Raw genomic sequence first — 20,214 nt, 5'->3', positions numbered from 1 at the left:
ACGGGGGGGAGCGCGCGGGCGGCCGCTCGCCTGGCAAGGGGGGGGACGGGGACGGGGGGAGCGCGCGGGCGGCCGCTCGCCTGGCAAGGCCGGGAGGGGGACGGGGGGAGCGCGCGGGCGGCCGCTCGCCTGGCAAGGCCGGGACGGGGACGGGGGGGGCAGCGCGGGCGGCCGCTCGCCTGGCAAGGCCGGGAGGGGGAGCGGGGACGGGGGGGAGCGCGCGGGCGGCCGCTCGCCTGGCAAGGCCGGGAGGGGGATGGGGGGGAGCGCGCGGGCGGCCGCTCGCCTGGCAAGGCCGGGAGGGGGATGGGGGGGAGCGCGCGGGCGGCCGCTCGCCTGGCACGGGGGGGAGGGGGGGACGGGGACGGGGGGGAGCGCGCGGGCGGCCGACGGGGACGGGGGGCAGCGCGTGGGCGGCCGCTCGCCTGGCAAGGCCGGGACGGGGACGGGGGGGAGCGCGCGGGCGGCCGCTCGCCTGGCAAGGGGGGGACGGGGACGGGGGGAGCGTGCGGGCGGCCGCTCGCCTGGCAAGGCCGGGAGGGGGACGGGGGGAGCGCGCGGGCGGCCGCTCGCCTGGCAAGGCCGGGAGGGGGACGGGGGGGAGCGCGCGGGCGGCCGCTCGCCTGGCAAGGCCGGGAGGGGGACGGGGGGGAGCGCGCGGGCGGCCGCTCGCCTGGCAAGGCCGGGAGGGGGATGGGGGGGGCGCGCGGGCGGCCGCTCGCCTGGCAAGGCCGGGACGGGGTCGGGGGGAGCGCGCGGGCGGCCGCTCGCCTGGCAAGGCCGGGACGGGGTCGGGGGGAGCGCGCGGGCGGCCGCTCGCCTGGCAAGGCCGGGACGGGGACGGGGGGGAGCGCGCGGGCGGCCGCTCGCCTGGCAAGGCCGGGAGGGGGAGGGGGGGAGCGCGCGGGCGGCCGCTCGCCTGGCAAGGCCGGGACGGGGTCGGGGGGGAGCGCGCGGGCGGCCGCTCGCCTGGCAAGGCCGGGAGGGGGATGGGGGGGAGCGCGCGGGCGGCCGCTCGCCTGGCAAGGCCGGGAGGGGGATGGGGGGGAGCGCGCGGGCGGCCGCTCGCCTGGCAAGGCCGGGAGGGGGATGGGGGGGAGCGCGCGGGCGGCCGGTCGCCTGGCAAGGGGGGGGAGGGGGACGGGGGGGAGCGCGCGGGCGGCCGCTCGCCTGGCAAGGCCGGGAGGGGGATGGGGGGGGGGGGAGCGCGCGGGCGGCCGCTCGCCTGGCAAGGCCGGGAGGGGGACGGGGGGGAGCGCGCGGGCGGCCGCTCGCCTGGCAAGGCCGGGAGGGGGACGGGGGGGAGCGCGCGGGCGGCCGCTCGCCTGGCAAGGCCGGGAGGGGGATGGGGGGGAGCGCGCGGGCGGCCGCTCGCCTGGCAAGGCCGGGAGGGGGATGGGGGGGAGCGCGCGGGCGGCCGCTCGCCTGGCAAGGCCGGGAGGGGGACGGGGGGGGGGGAGCGCGCGGGCGGCCGCTCGCCTGGCAAGGCCGGGACGGGGACGGGGGGAGCGCGCGGGCGGCCGCTCGCCTGGCAAGGGGGGGGACGGGGACGGGGACGGGGGGGGAGCGCGCGGGCGGCCGCTCGCCTGGCAAGGCCGGGAGGGGGACGGGGGGGAGCGCGCGGGCGGCCGCTCGCCTGGCAAGGGGGGGGATGGGGACGGGGGGGAGCGCGCGGGCGGCCGCTCGCCTGGCAAGGCCGGGAGGGGGACGGGGGCAGCGCGCGGGCGGCCGCTCGCCTGGCAAGGGGGACGGGGTCGGGGGGGAAGCGCGCGGGCGGCCGCTCGCCTGGCAAGGCCGGGAGGGGGATGGGGGGAGCGCGCGGGCGGCCGCTCGCCTGGCAAGGCCGGGAGGGGGATGGGGGGCAGCGCGCGGGCGGCCGCTCGCCTGGCAAGGCCGGGAGGGGGACGGGGGCAGCGCGCGGGCGGCCGCTCGCCTGGCAAGGCCGGGAGGGGGACGGGGGGAGCGCGCGGGCGGCCGCTCGCCTGGCAAGGCCGGGAGGGGGACGGGGGGAGCGCGCGGGCGGCCGCTCGCCTGGCAAGGCCGGGAGGGGGACGGGGGGAGCGCGCGGGCGGCCCCTCGCCTGGCAAGGCCGGGAGGGGGACGGGGGGAGTGCGCGGGCGGCCGCTCGCCTGGCAAGGCCGGGAGGGGGACGGGGGGGAGCGCGCGGGCGGCCGCTCGCCTGGCAAGGCCGGGAGGGGGATGGGGGGGAGCGCGCGGGCGGCCGCTCGCCTGGCAAGGCCTGGCAGCTCCAGAGGGGGACGCCAGGCCTGAAAGCCCAGGGAAAGGGGAGCGCGTGCGGGCGCGAGGGACACAGCTGAGGACTCCAGCGCTTAGGAAGCTCTGCGCCCCAAGGGGAGGGATGCAGCTGCCCTGGGATGTGTGCGCAGCCATGTTGGTGCCACCTGGGAGACATTGGTCTTCTGGTGGCCCTCAGGCCTGGCTCCTGCCTTTGACTCCGCTGGGCAGGGCAGGGCAGGGCAGGGCGCTGGCCCAGGGCAGGTGGTGGGGAGCGTACCTGTCTGCTGAAGAGGCGCTGGAGCAAGCCCTTCTTTGGCTGTGGAGAAGGCTGCCCTTTCCAGTCCAGGTCCGGGGGCACCGAGCCGTCCGGGCCCAAGACATTCAGCTCCGTGAAACACTCTGTCTCAATCATCTAGGGAGAGGAGGCGGCTTTAGCGCGAGACCTTCTCCCCCCAGGTGACAGGATCTCGGGGCATCCCAAAAGCCCCCCCGACGAGGCCAGGCCTGCGTGCGAGGAGGCAGCCCCCACCTCGTTCTGCCAGGGGATGGGCACGCTCCCCGTGGCAAACTTCTGGTAGAAGTCGTTGTCCGTGGGCTCCAGCTCCACCCCCTTGACGGTGGAGAACTGCTCAATGTCCAGCACGTCCTTGCAGTAGATGGCCTGGGGCTGGAAGGAGGCAGAGGCCACAGTCACACGGCAGCAGAGCAGCCCCCCAGCGCCCACAGGGCCAGGGCCCCGAGCCGCCAGCAGGCACTTACGTCTGGCTTGAAGGGGGGCTCCAGCATGCCGGCCTCCAGCCTGGTGAAGTTCAGGTGTCGGAAGAGCGGGTGCCCCTTCACTTCCTGGGCGCCCGCGCGGCCCCCCAGCCGCTCCGCGGGGTCTTTGCACAGCAGCTGCGAGGCAGACAGCCCGTGAGACGCACAGAGGCTGGGCAGAGAGGCCCCTGGCGGGCTAGGCCGAGCCTCCCAGAGCGCAGCGCTCCCGCCAGCCCCTGCCCTCCGGCCAAGCCCAGCAGCCTCAGCCCAGCCGAGCGGGCCGGAGCACAGAGCAGGCCACTGATGCGCTGCCTCATGTCCCGCGAGCGCCCGGCCCGGCCCTTGCCCTCGCGCCCCCCACGCTGCTCGCTGGGGCCCCTGTGGCCTCGGTACCATGGTGCAGAGGGAGCGAGCGCCCGGCGAGAACTTCTCCGAGTACTCCTCCTGCACCTCCTTCACCAGCCGCTCCACCTCCTCCCGCTTGATCTTCTTCTTCCTCTGCTGGAAGGGGGACTGGCCCTCGATCATCTCGTACACCAGGCAGCCCAGCGCCCACCAGTCGGGGCTGAAGGTGTAGCGCTCGTTCTTCACCACTTCCGGAGCTGCGGGGGCAAACAAGTGCACCTGAGCGAAGGGCTGGGCAGGGGCTCCTTCCCGGCTCCAGCCGGCGCTCGCAGGACAGCCCAGAGGGAGCACTCCAGGCAGTGGGCGGTTTCCATCTTACGCAGGGTGCCGTTGGGCCCACTGGCTCTCTGCACCCTGCCCGTCTCTTGCAGAAGAGGAAAGTCGTGCTAGGAAAAGCGAGACGCGTGTGACCAGCCAAGAGGCAGGAGACCTGTGCAGCCACGAGGCTCTGGGCAGCCAGTGACGGGCTCAGAGGCAGGCGGGCCGCTGCACGGGCAAAGGGCAGCCAGCCACCTCCACTGCAATGCCGCAGGGCCCGGGCAGCCAGCCCCGGTGGGCAAGTGGGTGGAGAGGAACGGCCAGCGCGCGGCGTCAGTCGCTAGTCGGAGCCTGCGCTGGGCAGCGATCCCAGCAAGGGGCCGCATGCCTACGGCCAGCAGTGCCTGGAGGGAGCTTTGCCCAGCTCAAGGCTGGGAGCTGGCGTGTGATGTAACTGCGGAGGGCGGACGGGCGCAGCCCTCTGGGCGTGTTCCGGGCGCGGGGGAACCCTGAACCTGGCGTGCACCACTGCTGTGACGCTCAGCCGCCGTCGCTCCTTTCGCCTGGGGCCCGTCAGGCGTAGCTCCCAAAGGGCGGGCGGTGCCCCTTGGAGACAGAACAGCGCACGGGGAGCAGCCTTGGAAACGCCTGCGCGCTGCTGCTCCGAGGGATTTGTCGTGAGAACCACGCTTTGGTGTGTGAATCTAACCAGTGTTAACCACCAGATGGGCAGTCTGCTCTCACGGGGGAGCATCGAACCAGCACCTCACTCATACGCACACACCGCCCCTCACCCTGTGCACCCTGCTGAGGCCACCAGAGCTGGGGCACCCCCCTGCTTCTCTCTCCTAGGCTCACTGGCAGCGCAGGGGCTGTGCGTGGGAGGCACCGGGCCCAGTGCTCACGCAGTCTCAGGGACTGTGGAGACTCTAAAGACTCCCAGGGCTCTGCCCACAGACGTGCAGCCCCCAGCCCGGGCCCGCCCTGCAGCTGCAAGCGAGGCACGGCACCGGCCAGCAGGTCTCAGCCCCGGGCACATGTACCCCCAGGGTACTTCCCAGGGCTCCAGTAACCCAGCCACAAAGCACTAGCGAAGTCGCTGCATGCTGCTCTCTGCACCCCGCGCACTGACACACATCCCAACGTATTCCAGCGGGATTCTGTGCATCCTATGGTGGCAGTGAGGAAGGGAGCCATGTCCAGTGCCAGCGTGCGGCCACACTTGTATTTCTGTCTGACTGCGGCAGCAAGTGGTCCCAGTGGGGCGCACACACCAAGCCAGACTCCCGAAAGGGGTACAGTCGCCTGGGAAGGTTGAGAGCCCCTGTGCAGAGAGATGGCGAGACCCTGCCTCTGCCCACTGGCAGGCTGCAGGCCAGACACTCGGCAGGATCCGGGGGGTCAGGAAGGAAACGGGGGGGCAGGAAGAGGGAGGCTCTATGCAAACGGGGACTATTTACATAAAGCCTCCAGATGTCCAGTCGCAGGAGATACTCACCCATGTAGCCAACTGTCCCCACCCGGCCTTTGATCGTCTGGCCCTCAGGCACATGCACAGCCAGCCCCAGATCTGAGATACGGATGTGACCTGGAGATGGGAACCCCACATTAGGAGCCCCCGACCCGGCCCACAGGGCTCGGCCCTGGCCGCCGCCGGGGAGCCCCCGACCCGGCCCACAGGGCTCGGCCCTGGCCGCCGCCGGGGAGCCCCCGACCCGGCCCACAGGGCTCGGCCCTGGCCGCCGCCGGGGAGCCCCCGACCCGGCCCACAGGGCTCGGCCCTGGCCGCCGCCGGGGAGCCCCCGACCCGGCCCACAGGGCTCGGCCCTGGCCGCCGCCGGGGAGCCCCCGACCCGGCCCACAGGGCTCGGCCCTGGCCGCCGCCGGGGAGCCCCCGACCCGGCCCACAGGGCTCGGCCCTGGCCGCACAGAATAGCCCAAGAGACACCCACAGGCCAAGCCGGGGGCCAGAGCACCCCACACACTCTGGCCTCTCTGCTACCAGCAGCCCAACTCACCATGGTCATCCAGCAAGATGTTCTCTGGCTTCAAGTCCCTGGAGCAGGAGGGAGAAGACTGCATTGGAAATGGCCTGGAGCAGCTTCAGTCCTAGCAACATGCCCAGGCTCTGCTGGTGCCCACTCCCTCTGGGGCCCGCAGCTCGGAGCCCAGCCTCAGCCAGTCCCTCTTTTCTTGTGGCGAGCGCAGCCAAGCCCACCCAGAGCCTCCTCTCGGGCCTTCCCTGCTCCCGCCAGCCAGGCCGGGGCCCGCCCGGCGCAGGAAGGGGAGAGGAGCTGGGGAACGCAGAGCTCTGAGCCTTCTTGCCTCTGCAGCTAGTCAGTGAACTACCCACTGAAGGGCAAACTGTGCCCAACACGGGCCTCTGCTCCCAGCCCGGGAGAGCCGGGCCCTGCTGGGGCACAGGGAGGCCTCCCCTACCTGTACACGATCCTCTCCCGGTGCAGGTCGCCCAGGCCGCAGCAGATCTCGGCGGCGTAGAACACGGCCCGCGGCTCCTCGAAGCCGGCCTCGCCCATGTGGTAGATGTGGAACTTGAGGTCCCCTCCGTTCATGAGGGTCAGCACGAGGCAGAGGGCGTCCTTCGTCTCGTACGCGTAGGCCAGGCTCACCTGCGAGACAGGGCAGAGGCTGTGGCAGAGGCCCTGCACGGCGAGGTCCCAGCGCTTTCATACCCTGCAGCTACCAGAGCCAGGGACTCTCGCTCACCCTCAGCCAGCCAGGGCAGCCCCGTCTCCCATGGGTAGGGTTGCCAGGTGTCCAGTACGGACCCGGGCAGTCCAGTATTTTCGGCTCCTGCCCGGTAAACACATTCAGAAAATACCAGACAGTCGGAATGCCTGGGATTTCGGATCTTCTCCCGGCCAGGGGCGAAAATACCAGACTGTCGGGGTCAGAACCGGCCACCTGGCAACCCTGCACAGTCAGCCCCCTGCCCCACGCCACTCACCTGGGTCTGCAGGGGAGCTGTCCGGCCCGGAGCAGGCAGGGAGGCAGCCTGTTGGGGAGGCGGAGCCCAGCCCCTCCTGTTCTTACTGGGTCCTTTTTTTTTTGCTCAACAACTTTGCCGCTTCCCCCCCCCCCACTATTTTCAACAAAACGTGTCCCCATTTTTGAGGGGGTGTCGGTATTTTTGGTTAAACCACCTGGCAGCCCTACAGGGGGCAGCAGCTAGTGGGCCCGGCCAGGAGATCCCCTCCTGACTGCGCACTGAGCGCAGACCCAGCGAGGACCTCCCTGGTCCAGCACGGTCAGGACCTCGCTGGGATTTGCCAGACCAGGGGAGGTGCCCCTGCTCTGGCCCCCTCTCTGCTGCTGCCAGTCCCAGCCCGCTCTGGCCCCCAGCTCCACTCTGCTGCTGGCTCTCGGGGTTCTCCGGCCCCTGGCCCCATGCTGCTGGGGGCACCTGGGGTTTCCCGGCCCCCCGGCTCTGGGCTGCCGCGGGCTGCGGGGGTTCTCCGGCCCCTGGCCCCATGCTGCTGGGGGCACCTGGGGTTTCCCGGCCCCCCGGCTCTGGGCTGCCGCGCGGGTTCTCCAGTCGCTGGCCCCAGCACTGCTGTGGGGCTCGTCCAGCTCCACTGTCCCTGGCCAGGCTGCCGGCCCACGGGTGCTCCAGACCAGAGCGCCAGTTTTCAGAGGTGCAGCCTGGAGCTACTTTGTCTCCACAAGGAGCTGGGAAGCCTCCAGGAAGAGACCAGAACAAAGCCGCTACCCACAAGAAACCGGGACAGCAAACAGCTAGGTCGGGTGTGGGGGGGGGGGATTTTTGGTGGGGGGGGCACTCCAAGATTTTGGTAAGTTGCCAAGGGCCGCGCTTTCCTATGGAGGGGTGCAGGGTAGGGGGCTGGCGTGCAGGAGCGAGTGTGGGGTCTGAGAGGTTGTGACCTGGGGCAAGGGGCTTGTGGTGCAGGAGAGGAGTCTGGCCTGGGGTCACCCCACAGTCCTACCTGGTGCATCGCTCAGCGCCAGGCAGCTGGAGGAGCCACCTCCCCACTGTGCATTGCTGCTTCCTCTGGCACAGGGATGTGCACCACAAGTGCCCAGCAGCTCTTTGCCACACGCCCCCAGGCTGCAGCAGGTCCGAGGCCAGCTGCATAGGCCACGTCTCCCTTCTCCTAAAGGCATGCTAGCCAGCTGGGGCAGGAAGAAAGCCATAAACCGGGCAGACGGCTGCTGTGACACCATCCAGTCCGGTGCCCTGTCCCGCACGCAGTGCAGGGTCCTGCTGGATCCTGGCCCTGGCCTAGAGGGGACGAGGATCAGCTGGGCACCGCCTGCTGCCAGGCCAGCTCGTGCACAGGCAGGGAGAGGGCACCTTTCCAGCACAGCCGGCGCCCGAGCTGCAGGCTGGCCAGCCCACCACTCTGCCCTGATGCAAAGGGAAAGTGGCTCCTATGTACTTACTACAAACCTACTGTTCACTTTCTCCAGAATCTGCTTCTCGTTCAGGGCCATGGCCTCCCCCTTCCGCTTCTTGATCCGCTTCTTCTCCAGCTTCTTGCAGGCGTACATCTTCCCAGTGGCTCGCACCTGGCACGCACACACCTGCAGGGCGCAGGCCGTCAGCCGGCAAGCCAAGCCCTACACCCGGGCCCAGAGATTCGACTCCAACCCGAGGCAAACTGTTCCCGTGCAGGGCCAGTCCAGCAAGCCACCAGGTTCCCTCCTTTCCCGGGATGGGCCCCTGGCTTTCCCCTGCGGCTGCCCCCTGGGGCCTGCCCACCTGACTTGTCTGCTTACCTGCGGCTGAACGAGCACATGGCAGTGACTCCTGGAGACCTGTCACCAGGTCCCAACAAGCCTCTGGCACATGGACCACCAGGAAGGGATGCTAATGGCGTAAGCTAGGGACTGGGAGTCTGGAAGACCTGGGTTCTAAACCCAGCTCTGCCACTGCCTCAGGAAAATCCAGCTGTGCGCCTGATTCCCCATCTGCCAGCACCGCCTGTCCCCAGCGCACACCGCGCCAGCCCCCGCTCCCCACCGAGCACCGCCAGTCCCCAGCGCACACCGCGCCAGCCCCCGCTCCCCAGCGCACACCGCCAGTCCCCAGCGCACACCGCGCCAGCCCCCGCTCCCCACCGAGCACCGCCAGTCCCCAGCGCACACCGCGCCAGCCCCCGCTCCCCACCGAGCTCCGCCAGTCCCCAGCGCACACCGCGCCAGCCCCCGCTCCCCACCGAGCTCCGCCAGTCCCCAGCGCACACCGCGCCAGCCCCCGCTCCCCACCGAGCACCGCCAGTCCCCAGCGCACACCGCGCCAGCCCCCGCTCCCCACCGAGCACCGCCTGTCCCCAGCGCACACCGCGCCAGCCCCCGCTCCCCACCGAGCACCGCCTGTCCCCAGCGCACACCGCGCCAGCCCCCGCTCCCCACCGAGCACCGCCTGTCCCCAGCGCACACCGCGCCAGCCCCCGCCCCCCACCGAGCACCGCCTGTCCCCAGCGCACACCGCGCCAGCCCCCGCTCCCCACCGAGCACCGCCTGTCCCCAGCGCACACCGCGCCAGCCCCCGCTCCCCACCGAGCACCGCCTGTCCCCAGCGCACACCGCGCCAGCCCCCGCTCCCCACCGAGCACCGCCTGTCCCCAGCGCACACCGCGCCAGCCCCCGCTCCCCACCGAGCACCGCCTGTCCCCAGCGCACACCGCGCCAGCCCCCGCTCCCCACCGAGCACCGCCTGTCCCCAGCGCACACCGCGCCAGCCCCCGCTCCCCACCGAGCACCGCCTGTCCCCAGCGCACACCGCGCCAGCCCCTGCTCCCCATTAAGCACAGCTCCAGTGTCCAGCATGTGCTTGAAATGGGGAGCAAGAGCAGAGAGCATCTTCCACGGGAGTCCTTCCTGGGGGCTAGGTCAGAAAGCAAAGGCCAGGCCATCCTAGGGCCCTTTGGCAGGACGAGGCTTTGGCACCAATTCCCACACACTCCAAGGCAGGTGAGGACACTGACAACTCACCTCACCGAAGCCTCCCTTTCCCAGGACACGATACTGGCGGAAGGTGTTCTTGGTGACTGGCTGCCTGCGGAAAGGCAGAAGAGGCTGGCATGAGATGAGAGGGGGCGGGGAGGGCCCGGGCTGCCCTGACCTCAGAGGGCTAGGCCTGCAGGGCTCCGGGGGTGCCGTGCTGAGTGAGGGGTCAGCACCTCTGCTCCCGCCGGCCTGGCTTCAGCCAGAAGGCCAGGAAGGGCTGGAGGGCCCCTTCGGGCAGCCCCCGGGCAGTCAGACTTACCTCTCCATCCATTTCCACTGCAGGAAGCGGTTGAAGTAGATGCTGTCGAGGTAGTCGGCGAAGGGGGCCACACTCAGGAAGTCATGGATGAGCCTGGGAGAGAGGGGTGGGCCGGAGGCTGCTGGAAATGCTTCCCGGAGGAGAGCGGCTCACCGCCCAGTCGCTGCAGGCCCTGCCAGGGCAGCCAGGCTTTGCTCCAGTGCCCCTGCCTCCACGAGGGCCCTTTGCTCCAGACGTGCAGGGCCGGGAAGGGCCTGGCCCGTGGGCTGGTGCTGCACACAGGCCGTGGTGCCAGCTGCCCCTTAGCACCATGCCTGTGAGGGCAGGGAGGCCGGTGCGCTGCATCTCCAGCACGGGGGGAGCGACTGAGGTGACCTAGCCTGGCGGCTGGGACCCAGGCCAATGGCTGGGAGGGAGGAGCCGAGGGACCGGCAGGCAGCCTGTTCCAGCCCGTGGGAGGACAAAGGCTGAGGAGAGGGGACCCTGGTGACCTGGCCAGCCAGTTCCATTCAAGGGGGAGGGCCCGGGCCCAGTGACCTGTTCACCTGGGCCAGCGAGAGGACGCCCCCCTGGAAGGAGAAAGCTGCTGGACGGGGCAGAGAGCAGGCACAGCCCGCCTGGTTGCAGGGAGGACCTAGATGTGCTGCGCTCTGGGAGGCCAGGCCTGAGCGCCCAGAGAGTTTCCTGGACTGGGTTCATAAGAACGGCCAGACTGGGGCAGCCCAAAGGTCCATCTAGCCCAGTGTCCTGTCTGCCCACAGTGGCCAGCGCCAGGTGCCCCGGAGGGGGTGGACTGAAGACGATTTGTCTCCTGCCATCCCTCTCCAGCCTCCGACAAACAGGCCAGGGACACCATTTTATCCCCCGGCTAATCGCCTTTTACGGACCTAACCTCCACGATGCTTAGTAACCCCTCCTGTTGGGTCCGGCTGGAAGTCGCTCCGGGCCTGCTCCCTCGGAGCCAGAGGCAGGGGACTCCCCGCAGTGGCCCACGAGACACAGGCAGGCTTAACCCCGAGACAGAGCGCGCCCTCGAGCAGGGCTGTACGGCCCAACGGGGACTCACACAGGGAGTACGCCACACGAGAACAGAGTCCTGATCCACCATGTGGCCTTCAGCGCCCCCTGAAACGCAGGGGAGCAGCCCCAGGCTGCACTCACGCCCCCTCCCCTCCAGGCTGGCTACGTTCCGCCCCTTGCAGCGAGATTCAAAGCCCCGGCACAACCCAAAGCGCTCCTGCGAGGGCCACTGGCCCAGCCCACCCGCGGGGGCCATTCCGGGAGCACGCACTGCCCAGCGTAACCTCTAGCCAGGCCCCCGCTGCCCCAACTCACTTGGTTGATTCCTTGAATAGCTCCTTGCTTGGCTCCTGCTCCAGCCTCTCAGAACAGGCGCCCACCAGCGGCAAGGAGACTTCAGGCACGTGAGCCACGCTCTGGGAGAGGAGGAGCGAGTCAGACACGGGGGCCCCGCCAGTCGGAGAACGGAGTCCGCAGGAGCCCACCAGCGGTCTCGGCCTGCTCCCAGGACACAGTGACGTCAGGCACATTTGTACCTGGGGCAGGGGAGGGGCTCTGCTCCCTCCGCCCTGGCTACACGGGCACGCCCCTATGGAGGGGTGCTTCTCCTAGGCACTAATGCAGGCACCTGCTTCCCTCAAGCTCAGCGGGCAGGGAGCAGCCTGCTCGGGTCGCTGCTGTACCTGGGGGTTCAGGAATCTGTCCATCAGGTGCTGCCCACACTCCCTCCTCTTCTCGTCCGGAGTCACTTCGTACTCGGCCTGTGCAAAGAGAGCGAGGCTGGCAGTGCGCCCCTCGGTCAGGGAGGTGGCAGGGCTGCCTGCCAGCAACAAGACCCCCAGGGAGTCCAGATCTCAGGGCAGCCCCAAGCTTTCCCGAGCTCTTCCTTGGACAGCAGGTGGCAGGGAGGGCTCTCGGCCAACTGGCCCCGGGTTCTCCGGAGCGGGGCAGCGCGGTGCCGGCAGCTGGCACTTACCACGGCGTCCAGGAATGAGACGCAGCGCGACAGCTCGGGCCGCGTCTCGCAGAACTGCCGGAAGAGCAGGCGCCCGATAGGCTGCTTCTCACACAGGCTGCGATAGTCCCGCTCTGTGGGCGCAAAGCGGGGAGTGAGCGTAGGGACGCGCCCACGAGAGCTCACGCCACTGTATGATTTGCTGAAGGACACGCCCCTCAGGCTCCTCAGCAAAGCGAGTCCACGGACCAGGCCAACCGAGAGCACTGGGACTCCCTAGGCTGAGCTGGTTATGCAGGCGAAGAATCTCCCCTCTGCGGTGCCCGGAACTAGAGCGTGGCCATAGACCGGACCGCCAGTCCCGGCTCGACCCGCCTGCCATGGGCCCATGGGCCATTCTCTTCACCGCTAGAACGTTGGGCCTAGTTTCCTCCAGGAACCTGATGTGGGTAGCCTCACTATGCAGACGTCCCAGCGGGGCTGGCGTCTGTCTTCCATCCCCCAGGGAGACATGGGCTGGCCACGGCCCAGGCACCCCCCTTCTCTTTGCTAGCTTGTGTCTACTGAACTCCTGCCCTCACGCTGCTCTCGGAGCTCTTCTGCAGCCTTCCCGATTTTCCAGCCTGCTCCGTAACGGGTGGGCTCCGGAGCGGGACATGATGGTAATGCCGCCTCACTATGTCCGCTTGTACGCGCAAGCGTGGCGAGAGCGCTCAGCCGCCTCCCGGGGAGACATGGCCGACGGGTCATTCCTACAGGTGGGATTTTGCATTTGCCACGTGCTCGTGCTCCGCTTCCCAGAGCGCTCAGCAACCGTGCCCTGCCCCCCCAGGCAGGGGCGTGCTTCCTTTTCCAGCCTCCAAGGCCGTTTCAGCTCAGTGGTAAACGTTCGGCGGGGTGCACAGAGAACAGATTCCTGCCCACTCCATCTGACAGGCTGCTCACTTCCCATGACTCGCTTTGGTCTAGGGCAGGGGTGGCCAGCCAGCCTATGCTGCTCCTCGCATTGGTACCAAATCCAGGGCTGGAGCTGCAGGTGCCCACGTTCCACTGGGCCAGAGGGTGCTCACTGCTCAACCCCCAGCTCTGCCCTAGAGCCCTTCCCCTAGGATCCTGCCACTTCCCACCCTCTCCACTGAGCCTGGCACCCCCTTGCTTCCCCCTCCAGTGTCTCCATTGAGAGCTGATCCCAGGGGGAGATGAGCATGACTGGGGACACAGAACTGGTAAATTCCGGCTCCTTCTCGGTTTAGCTTGGCCACCCCTGGTTTGGGGCCTTCGTCTACATCAGGGACCAGACACCTGGCCCCGCCAGCCGCAGGGGCTCCGTCCCCCGCTGGCAGAGCAGCCGGCCCTCACTGCTCACACCACCGGTGGCTTTGGAAGGGACATGCTCCCCCACTATGGGCGTGGGGAGCCCAGGAGGCACTCCACTGCCCCTCAGGCCAGGGGTCCCCACACGGCTCTCAGGGCTGGCAGCCCCGCCCCGCCCGACACACTGTGGGCGTTCACCCCCAAGCAGCAGTTGCTTCTGAGGAAGCTGTGGCTTCCGGAGCGGTGCAGAGCTCAGAGAGCAGCTCCAGCTGAGGGGGCCCCACCACTGCCTCGCTAGCAACGCCATTTCCTCCGCCAGGGGGAAGGTGAAGGGTTCACCACTGGTAAGGTCAGACCCCTGCTGCCCCCACGGCCCCAGCGCGGTGCAGGCCTGCTGAGAGCCCGACTTGTGCCGTGGGGGTTTGAGCTGAGTGATGCCGAGGGGCCAGCACCCCCCTGGGGCGGGGGGTGGGGAATCAGAATGCCTACACCTGGCACTGTAGCCAGAGGGGAAAGCCCTGTGGGAAGCCAGGATGCGGAGCTGCCCTTGAACGGAAAATGGAGCCCAGCAAGGCAGTGGCGGGGCCCGGGGGAGCGGATGGGACAGTTCCCTGTCGACAGGCAGTGCGGCAGCAGATGGAATGCACTGCTCTCCGAGCCCACTGGCCAGAGGGCTGAGCACCCGGAGGCCAGCTGAAGGACAGGCATGGCCATGGAGCCGGCTCGGCCGCCATCCTCAGAGCCACACGCCCTGCCTGCCCCAGAATCGCAGCTGCACCCTCCCTGCCCAGCGAGAGCAGGCTGGGCTGGGCAGGGCATGGGGGGCTGAGCCAGCAGCTTACAAGCTGGAGTAGGCCACTGTGGCTCACTTCACACTGCGATAAGGAAGCTCCACCCACTCCCCGTGCCACCGTCCCGGTCCACATGGGACCCCAGAATCCCCACATGATGGGGCTGAACTAGCTATTACCGCTCGAGACACCCTCTGAAAACAGCCCGCGGCGAAAAATCAAACAGAACGTTGGGCACCGTTACAGAAGGGAGAGAATAAGACGATCTCCTATGGCCTCTAAATGCACTAGCCTGCGAACCCAGCGCTGCTCGGGCCCCTAACTCATGAGCGGCTTTGGTTTAAATGAGCGATTTTCTAACACAGGGCTGTTCACGAAGTTCCTTGTTATCTTGGATTTCTTAAAGGGCTGTTCACATTGTTTTGAACAACATTTTTTAAATGTTAATTCTGTCCAGGGTATTTTTGCTTGCCAGAGCCAGGAAGGCAGCAGACTGGGCCCTCTCCCCTGGCTCCTGGCAAAGGGGAAAGGCCTGCATTGAGCCCGAGTGAATCGGGGGCGGGGGCGAGACTTTCCAAAAGGGCCCCTGGGGGAGTGGGAGGCTCGGGGCTGCAGGAAAACACCCCCAGCCAGCCCCTTTCACCTGCCTGGCAAGTCTCTTTTGTTTGGTTCGATGACTTGACTGCCCTGGTCCAGCCAACCCTCCTGTTGCTTTGAAGTGATCAGAGGAAGCACTGTCGGAAGGGGGTGGGCCAGTTCCTGAGCAGCCAGACACACAGCGGACGACATGCCCACCCTGAGCACATGGGGTCACTGCATCTCAACAGAGAATGGAATCAGAAAAGGGGAATGCAAAGAACCGGTCGCATGAGGAGCAACGAATCAGACTGGGACTCTGCAGCTTGGCAAAGAGACTCCGGGGGAATATGACCGAGGTCTAGCCAATCACGGCGGGGTGGAGAAAGCAGGTAAGGAAGTGCTGTTTACTCCTTCCCACTACACCAGCACTAGGGTCACCAAATTAAAGAAAGAAGCAGCAGGTTTAAAACAAAAGGGAGTAGAGGTTGTACCTCCCTAAAGCGTAACTCCATGGCCCAGCAACGGCCACGGATGATCCTGGAGCAGAGAGCCAAGGGGCAGGGAGGTCTGGATTCCCACAGTGGGGCAATGGTTCTCCATCAGGGGTACGTACCCCTACGGGATGCTGAGACCTTCCGGGGGCTAAAGCAGCTCGGCGAGAGATTTGCCTCATTTTATCACAGGCTGCATAAAAACCCTAGTGGAGTCAGTCCCAGCTACAATTCCCTGCCATGACTCGTTTATACGGCTCTGGGTGCGATGCATCTGGAACGGACAGACGATACGTCTGCACCAAGAGAGCTACTGCACTCCATGGCCAAGGGAAGCCAGCCTTTCCCCGTGCGAGTGCGCTCGGTTTTCTATCAGACTTCGGAAGCAAGTGAGATGTGTCTGGCGAACCCCCAGGTACACCAGCCTCCTGGAGAGGTTGGGGGCCCTGAAGGACCTTGCGGGATGTGTCCAAGGGGCTCAGAGGAAGCATCCTTTGCACACTCCCCCTTGCTCGGCACACATCTGGCAGACCTATGGCCCACCACAGAGCAGCGCGCCCAGTGTACCCCATGACACATGACTCACAAATGCATCAGACAGAGCTAGCAGCAGCATGGATGAACTGCCAGCCGGGTAACCAATAAGCACCCCAAGTCTCCACCCACCCCACGTGCGAGAGGGGAGAGGCCAGCACTCAGCACCCGGCAAACAGCCACCTCACCGAGCATCTGCCGGAGATCTTCACACAGGCTGATGTGTGGGAACTGCAGCATCTGGCGCCATTTCTTACTCTTGCCCTTCCTGTTCCCGCCGCCGCCTGCAGAAGACAGAACAGACATGGCACCGAGGCAGTCAGGAGCAGGCCCAGCCAGCGTCAGACGCGGCAGCAGACACACCCCACTGCCCAGACACACTGGGACAGTCACAAGGCAAGGCACCTTGGGGTTCGGAGTCCCGGCTGCAGCTGGCAGCCTGCATGACAGACCCCACCTCCTGCTAAGGGAAAGAGAAATTACTCCGGCCCCCCAGAGAGGAGCAGGAAGTCACGAGCTCCTCTGGCTAAGCATTCCCAAGGCGCTATCTGCATTTACTGAAGGGGAATCTCAGCCAGGCCTGGGAAAGGCCTAAGAGCACCTAAGGCCGCCCAGTGTGTGTCAGCCGAGTTCTAGCTCCCAGGCCGAGCGCCGACGCCATCTCGGAACGGATCCCCGGCCGCGGGGTAACGTTTCCCTGGCACTGTGACGTTTCCTGCCTAGCACACGAGGCGTGAGGCTACCTAGAGCCCAGGCTTCCCCTCCAGGGACGAAAGGGCAGGGCCTGGGACGGAGACACGAGAGTTCCTGCTCTAATCCCAGCTCTGCGGCCGACTCACCGGGGAGCCTTGGGCAAGGTGCTCCAGCCTGCACTCCTGCAGACCGGGACCCACGCCCAGGCAGGGAGCAGGGTAGGTCAGTGTCTGGAAAGCAGGTCCTGGTGCCAGGCGCCCTTCCAGCCTCAGCCCTGGTAAGAGCCCAAGGGAGAGCACTCCAGCACTGTGCACCCAGCAAGTGTCCAAGAGCTGCAGGGTGGGACACCCCCCGGCACAGCCGTCTCTCCTCCCACCCAGCTGGCACAGCTCCTCCCACCGACTCAGGCACAGCAAGGGTTACCCATGGGCATGCTCCTGCCTGGCTGGAATAGTCCCCTGCCCTCTGCTCCTGGGCTGGAGTGCCCAACCTTCCCACCAGCCACAGACTGGGCCTGCTCCAGCTGTGCTGGGAGCAGCACCCCCCCCCACGGGGCCCCACTGGTTAACCGTGGCCAGTAAGCCTCACCCATTAAACATTCACATCCTTGCCCTGCCAGTAGGGAGCCCATAGGACCCCTCTGGACGGGGCCAAGGGACAGGAGCCCGGGGCGGGAGGGGGCACGGGGGACACTGTACCCAATGGAAAATCCCCAGGCTCAGAGCAGGACCAAGCACTCCAGCTCTGGCCAGCCCTTGGCACTGCTGCTCTCCACAAGGGCTGTTGACTCAGCTTGCTCCTTTGGGGCAGAGAGCTACGGCTCCCTTCACCCCTCCCCAACACTCAAAGCTGGGGGCAGCCATCCGGAGGAGACATTGCAACCCCTGCCCTAGGCCATGCCCGCCAGCCCTGGATAAAGCCGAATCCCAGCCCGGAGCACCTCGTCTAGCCGCCCAACACATGCAGGCCGGAGCCCCGGGGCCCATGCGAGTTTGCTGAGCACCGCGCCTGCCCAATAGCTGCAGCTTTGCTGTGCAACCGAACAAACCCAGGAAGGAAATGACTCAAGGCCCAGGGCAAACAGCGATGGGAAGGAGCCAGAAGCAGCCAGAAGCACCTTGTTCTCAGCTCCAGCCTGCAGTGGTAGACCAAGGACAATCAGCGATGGGGGTGGGCCCAGAGCAGGAAGGGCAGACACGGGCGTTGGGGGGAGGAGAGCTGCAGAACTCTTCCACCTGGCTGCTCGAGAGGAGGAACTGCAGCAGCAGGGCGCTGGCTCCCTGTAGCCTGCCCTCAGTGGCAGCAAGCACGTGGCAGCCTGGTGGCGAGCCAACCACGGAGGCACTTCAGCCAACAGCCCCTGCCTTCAGAGGAAGGAGCCAGGGCTGCCCAGTCTCCAGGGGGAGCAGCAGGCCATGCCTCTGGAGCAAGAGTGAGGAGTTCCTTGGGGAGAGCTTCGCAGCCTGGGGGCCACAGCTGCGCCCCTCCTGTCTCCTGGTTGAGGAGTCCCTGCAGCCGCCCGCAGCACTGGGCACGGTGTCGGTCCAGGCTGGGCTGGGCGGCAGGCTGCTCTCCCCCCCACAGAGCTCTGCTATTTGGCCCCAGAAGAGGGGGATGCAGAAAGGTGGCAAAGCTGCCTATTGCTCGGGCCCACCCAAGCACCCAGGCCAGCACCGTCCATTCTCAAAGCACAGCTCTTGCCAACCCGGGAGGGGTGCCTCCCCCAGATCCAGCACATAAACCCCGTGGCCATGCTTAGCGGCATCACAGGGACCCCCAAGAGCAGCCACCGGCTGAGCTCCTTGCCGGACAGCTGCCCAACACTGGTGCAGCGGCTCCATTCCCTCACGTGCGAGGAAGAGGCTCCAGCCACTGAAGCTGGTCAGCGTGGGGCAGAGCCTCTTTGGGCGCACTGGAGAACTGCCTTCCCTCTGAAGGCTGCCAGCATCTCCCTTCAAACACCGGAGCCAAGTCCCAGGCCGCTCGGCTTGCCGCTTCGGACCTCGCCAGCATGGCGGACCGGGAGCCTTCGCCTGGCCTGGGCTCTGCCCCAAGCCTGACCTGTCAAGCACCTTGTGGAGCTTCTCTGCAGGTCCAGGTCCCTATTCAGCTTGTGCTCCCCCAGGGTCCTGGCTGTTCTTTAGCATCAGGCCAGATGGCACCTGCAGTTCAACTAGTCCAGTAGCCACCTCTAATACTAGTGGGGCGGACTAACCGATAAGTAAGAGCTCACCGGGTAATGCTACGCACTACACGCATGCCCCGTCCCTGCCAGTAACATTCTTAGCAGACTGGCCAACAGCCTGGCTCAGTCCGGGACCTACCCCCGCTGCAGCTCTGCATTTCAAGTGTCTTAGGAGCTGGGTGGGGAGGCAGCCTGGCTCCCGCCGGGTCCGGGACCTACCCCCGCTGCAGCTCTGCATTTCAAGTGTCTTAGGAGCTGGGTGGGGAGGCAGCCTGGCTCCCGCCGGGTCCGGGACCTACCCCCGCTGCAGCTCTGCATTTCAAGTGTCTTAGGAGCTGGGTGGGGAGGCAGCCTGGCTCCCGCCGGGTCCGGGACCTACCCCCGCTGCAGCTCTGCATTTCAAGTGTCTTAGGAGCTGGGTGGGGAGGCAGCCTGGCTCCCGCCGGGTCCGGGACCTACCCCCGCTGCAGCTCTGCATTTCAAGTGTCTTAGGAGCTGGGTGGGGAGGCAGCCTGGCTCCCGCCGGGTCCGGGACCTACCCCCGCTGCAGCTCTGCATTTCAAGTGTCTTAGGAGCTGGGTGGGGAGGCAGCCTGGCTCCCGCCGGGTCCAGGACCTACCCCCGCTGCAGCTCTGCATTTCAAGTGTCTTAGGAGCTGGGTGGGCAGGCAGCCTGGCTCCCGCCGGGTCCGGGACCTACCCCCGCTGCAGCTCTGCATTTCAAGTGTCTTAGGAGCTGGGTGGGGAGGCAGCCTGGCTCCCGCCGGGTCTGGGACCTACCCCCGCTGCAGCTCTGCATTTCAAGTGTCTTAGGAGCTGGGTGGGCAGGCAGCCTGGCTCCCGCCGGGTCCGGGACCTACCCCCGCTGCAGCTCTGCATTTCAAGTGTCTTAGGAGCTGGGTGGGGAGGCAGCCTGGCTCCCGCCGGGTCCGGGACCTACCCCCGCTGCAGCTCTGCATTTCAAGTGTCTTAGGAGCTGGGTGGGGAGGCAGCCTGGCTCCCGCCGGGTCCGGGACCTACCCCCGCTGCAGCTCTGCATTTCAAGTGTCTTAGGAGCTGGGTGGGCAGGCAGCCTGGCTCCCGCCGGGTCCGGGACCTACCCCCGCTGCAGCTCTGCATTTCAAGTGTCTTAGGAGCTGGGTGGGGAGGCAGCCTGGCTCCCGCCGGGTCCGGGACCTACCCCCGCTGCAGCTCTGCATTTCAAGTGTCTTAGGAGCTGGGTGGGGAGGCAGCCTGGCTCCCGCCGGGTCCGGGACCTACCCCCGCTGCAGCTCTGCATTTCAAGTGTCTTAGGAGCTGGGTGGGGAGGCAGCCTGGCTCCCGCCGGGTCCGGGACCTACCCCCGCTGCAGCTCTGCATTTCAAGTGTCTTAGGAGCTGGGTGGGGAGGCAGCCTGGCTCCCGCCGGGTCCGGGACCTACCCCCGCTGCAGCTCTGCATTTCAAGTGTCTTAGGAGCTGGGTGGGGAGGCAGCCTGGCTCCCGCCGGGTCCGGGACCTACCCCCGCTGCAGCTCTGCATTTCAAGTGTCTTAGGAGCTGGGTGGGGAGGCAGCCTGGCTCCCGCCGGGTCCGGGACCTACCCCCGCTGCAGCTCTGCATTTCAAGTGTCTTAGGAGCTGGGTGGGGAGGCAGCCTGGCTCCCGCCGGGTCCGGGACCTACCCCCGCTGCAGCTCTGCATTTCAAGTGTCTTAGGAGCTGGGTGGGGAGGCAGCCTGGCTCCCGCCGGGTCCGGGACCTACCCCCGC

The 20,214-nt window shown here is 67.6% G+C and overlaps 1 protein-coding gene across 6 annotated transcripts in view; it reads right to left on the bottom strand.

Moving 5' to 3' along the window:
• The window catches only part of GRK6 (G protein-coupled receptor kinase 6), a 36,030-nt gene that overhangs the window by 8,828 nt on the left and 6,988 nt on the right, over positions 1-20,214 (bottom strand). For 3 of the 6 annotated variants that reach the window (XM_075916005.2, XM_075916002.2, XM_075916007.2), the window contains exons 2-15: positions 15,780-15,875; positions 11,904-12,016; positions 11,611-11,688; positions 11,243-11,343; positions 9,908-10,000; positions 9,634-9,697; positions 8,080-8,220; positions 6,097-6,287; positions 5,676-5,713; positions 5,156-5,245; positions 3,388-3,596; positions 2,998-3,132; positions 2,768-2,905; positions 2,516-2,650 (exon numbers count right to left, since the gene is read on the bottom strand). In XM_075916005.2, the coding sequence (XP_075772120.1) occupies positions 2,516-2,650; positions 2,768-2,905; positions 2,998-3,132; positions 3,388-3,596; positions 5,156-5,245; positions 5,676-5,713; positions 6,097-6,287; positions 8,080-8,220; positions 9,634-9,697; positions 9,908-10,000; positions 11,243-11,343; positions 11,611-11,688; positions 11,904-12,016; positions 15,780-15,875 (1,622 nt within the window). Of the gene's footprint in view, positions 1-2,515; positions 2,651-2,767; positions 2,906-2,997; positions 3,133-3,387; positions 3,597-5,155; positions 5,246-5,675; positions 5,714-6,096; positions 6,288-8,079; positions 8,221-9,633; positions 9,698-9,907; positions 10,001-11,242; positions 11,344-11,610; positions 11,689-11,903; positions 12,017-15,779; positions 15,876-20,214 lie in introns of those variants that run through there. The other 3 variants (XM_075916004.2, XM_075916006.2, XM_075916008.2) reach the window with 3 other exon arrangements.

The sequence above is a fragment of the Pelodiscus sinensis genome, chromosome 16 (genome assembly GCF_052426305.1).
Source record: "Pelodiscus sinensis isolate ZL-2025 chromosome 16, ASM5242630v1, whole genome shotgun sequence".
Lineage (NCBI taxonomy): Eukaryota > Metazoa > Chordata > Testudines > Trionychidae > Pelodiscus > Pelodiscus sinensis.
Note: the sequence above shows the minus strand (reverse complement) of the source record. Positions and strands in the feature narration are given on the sequence as shown.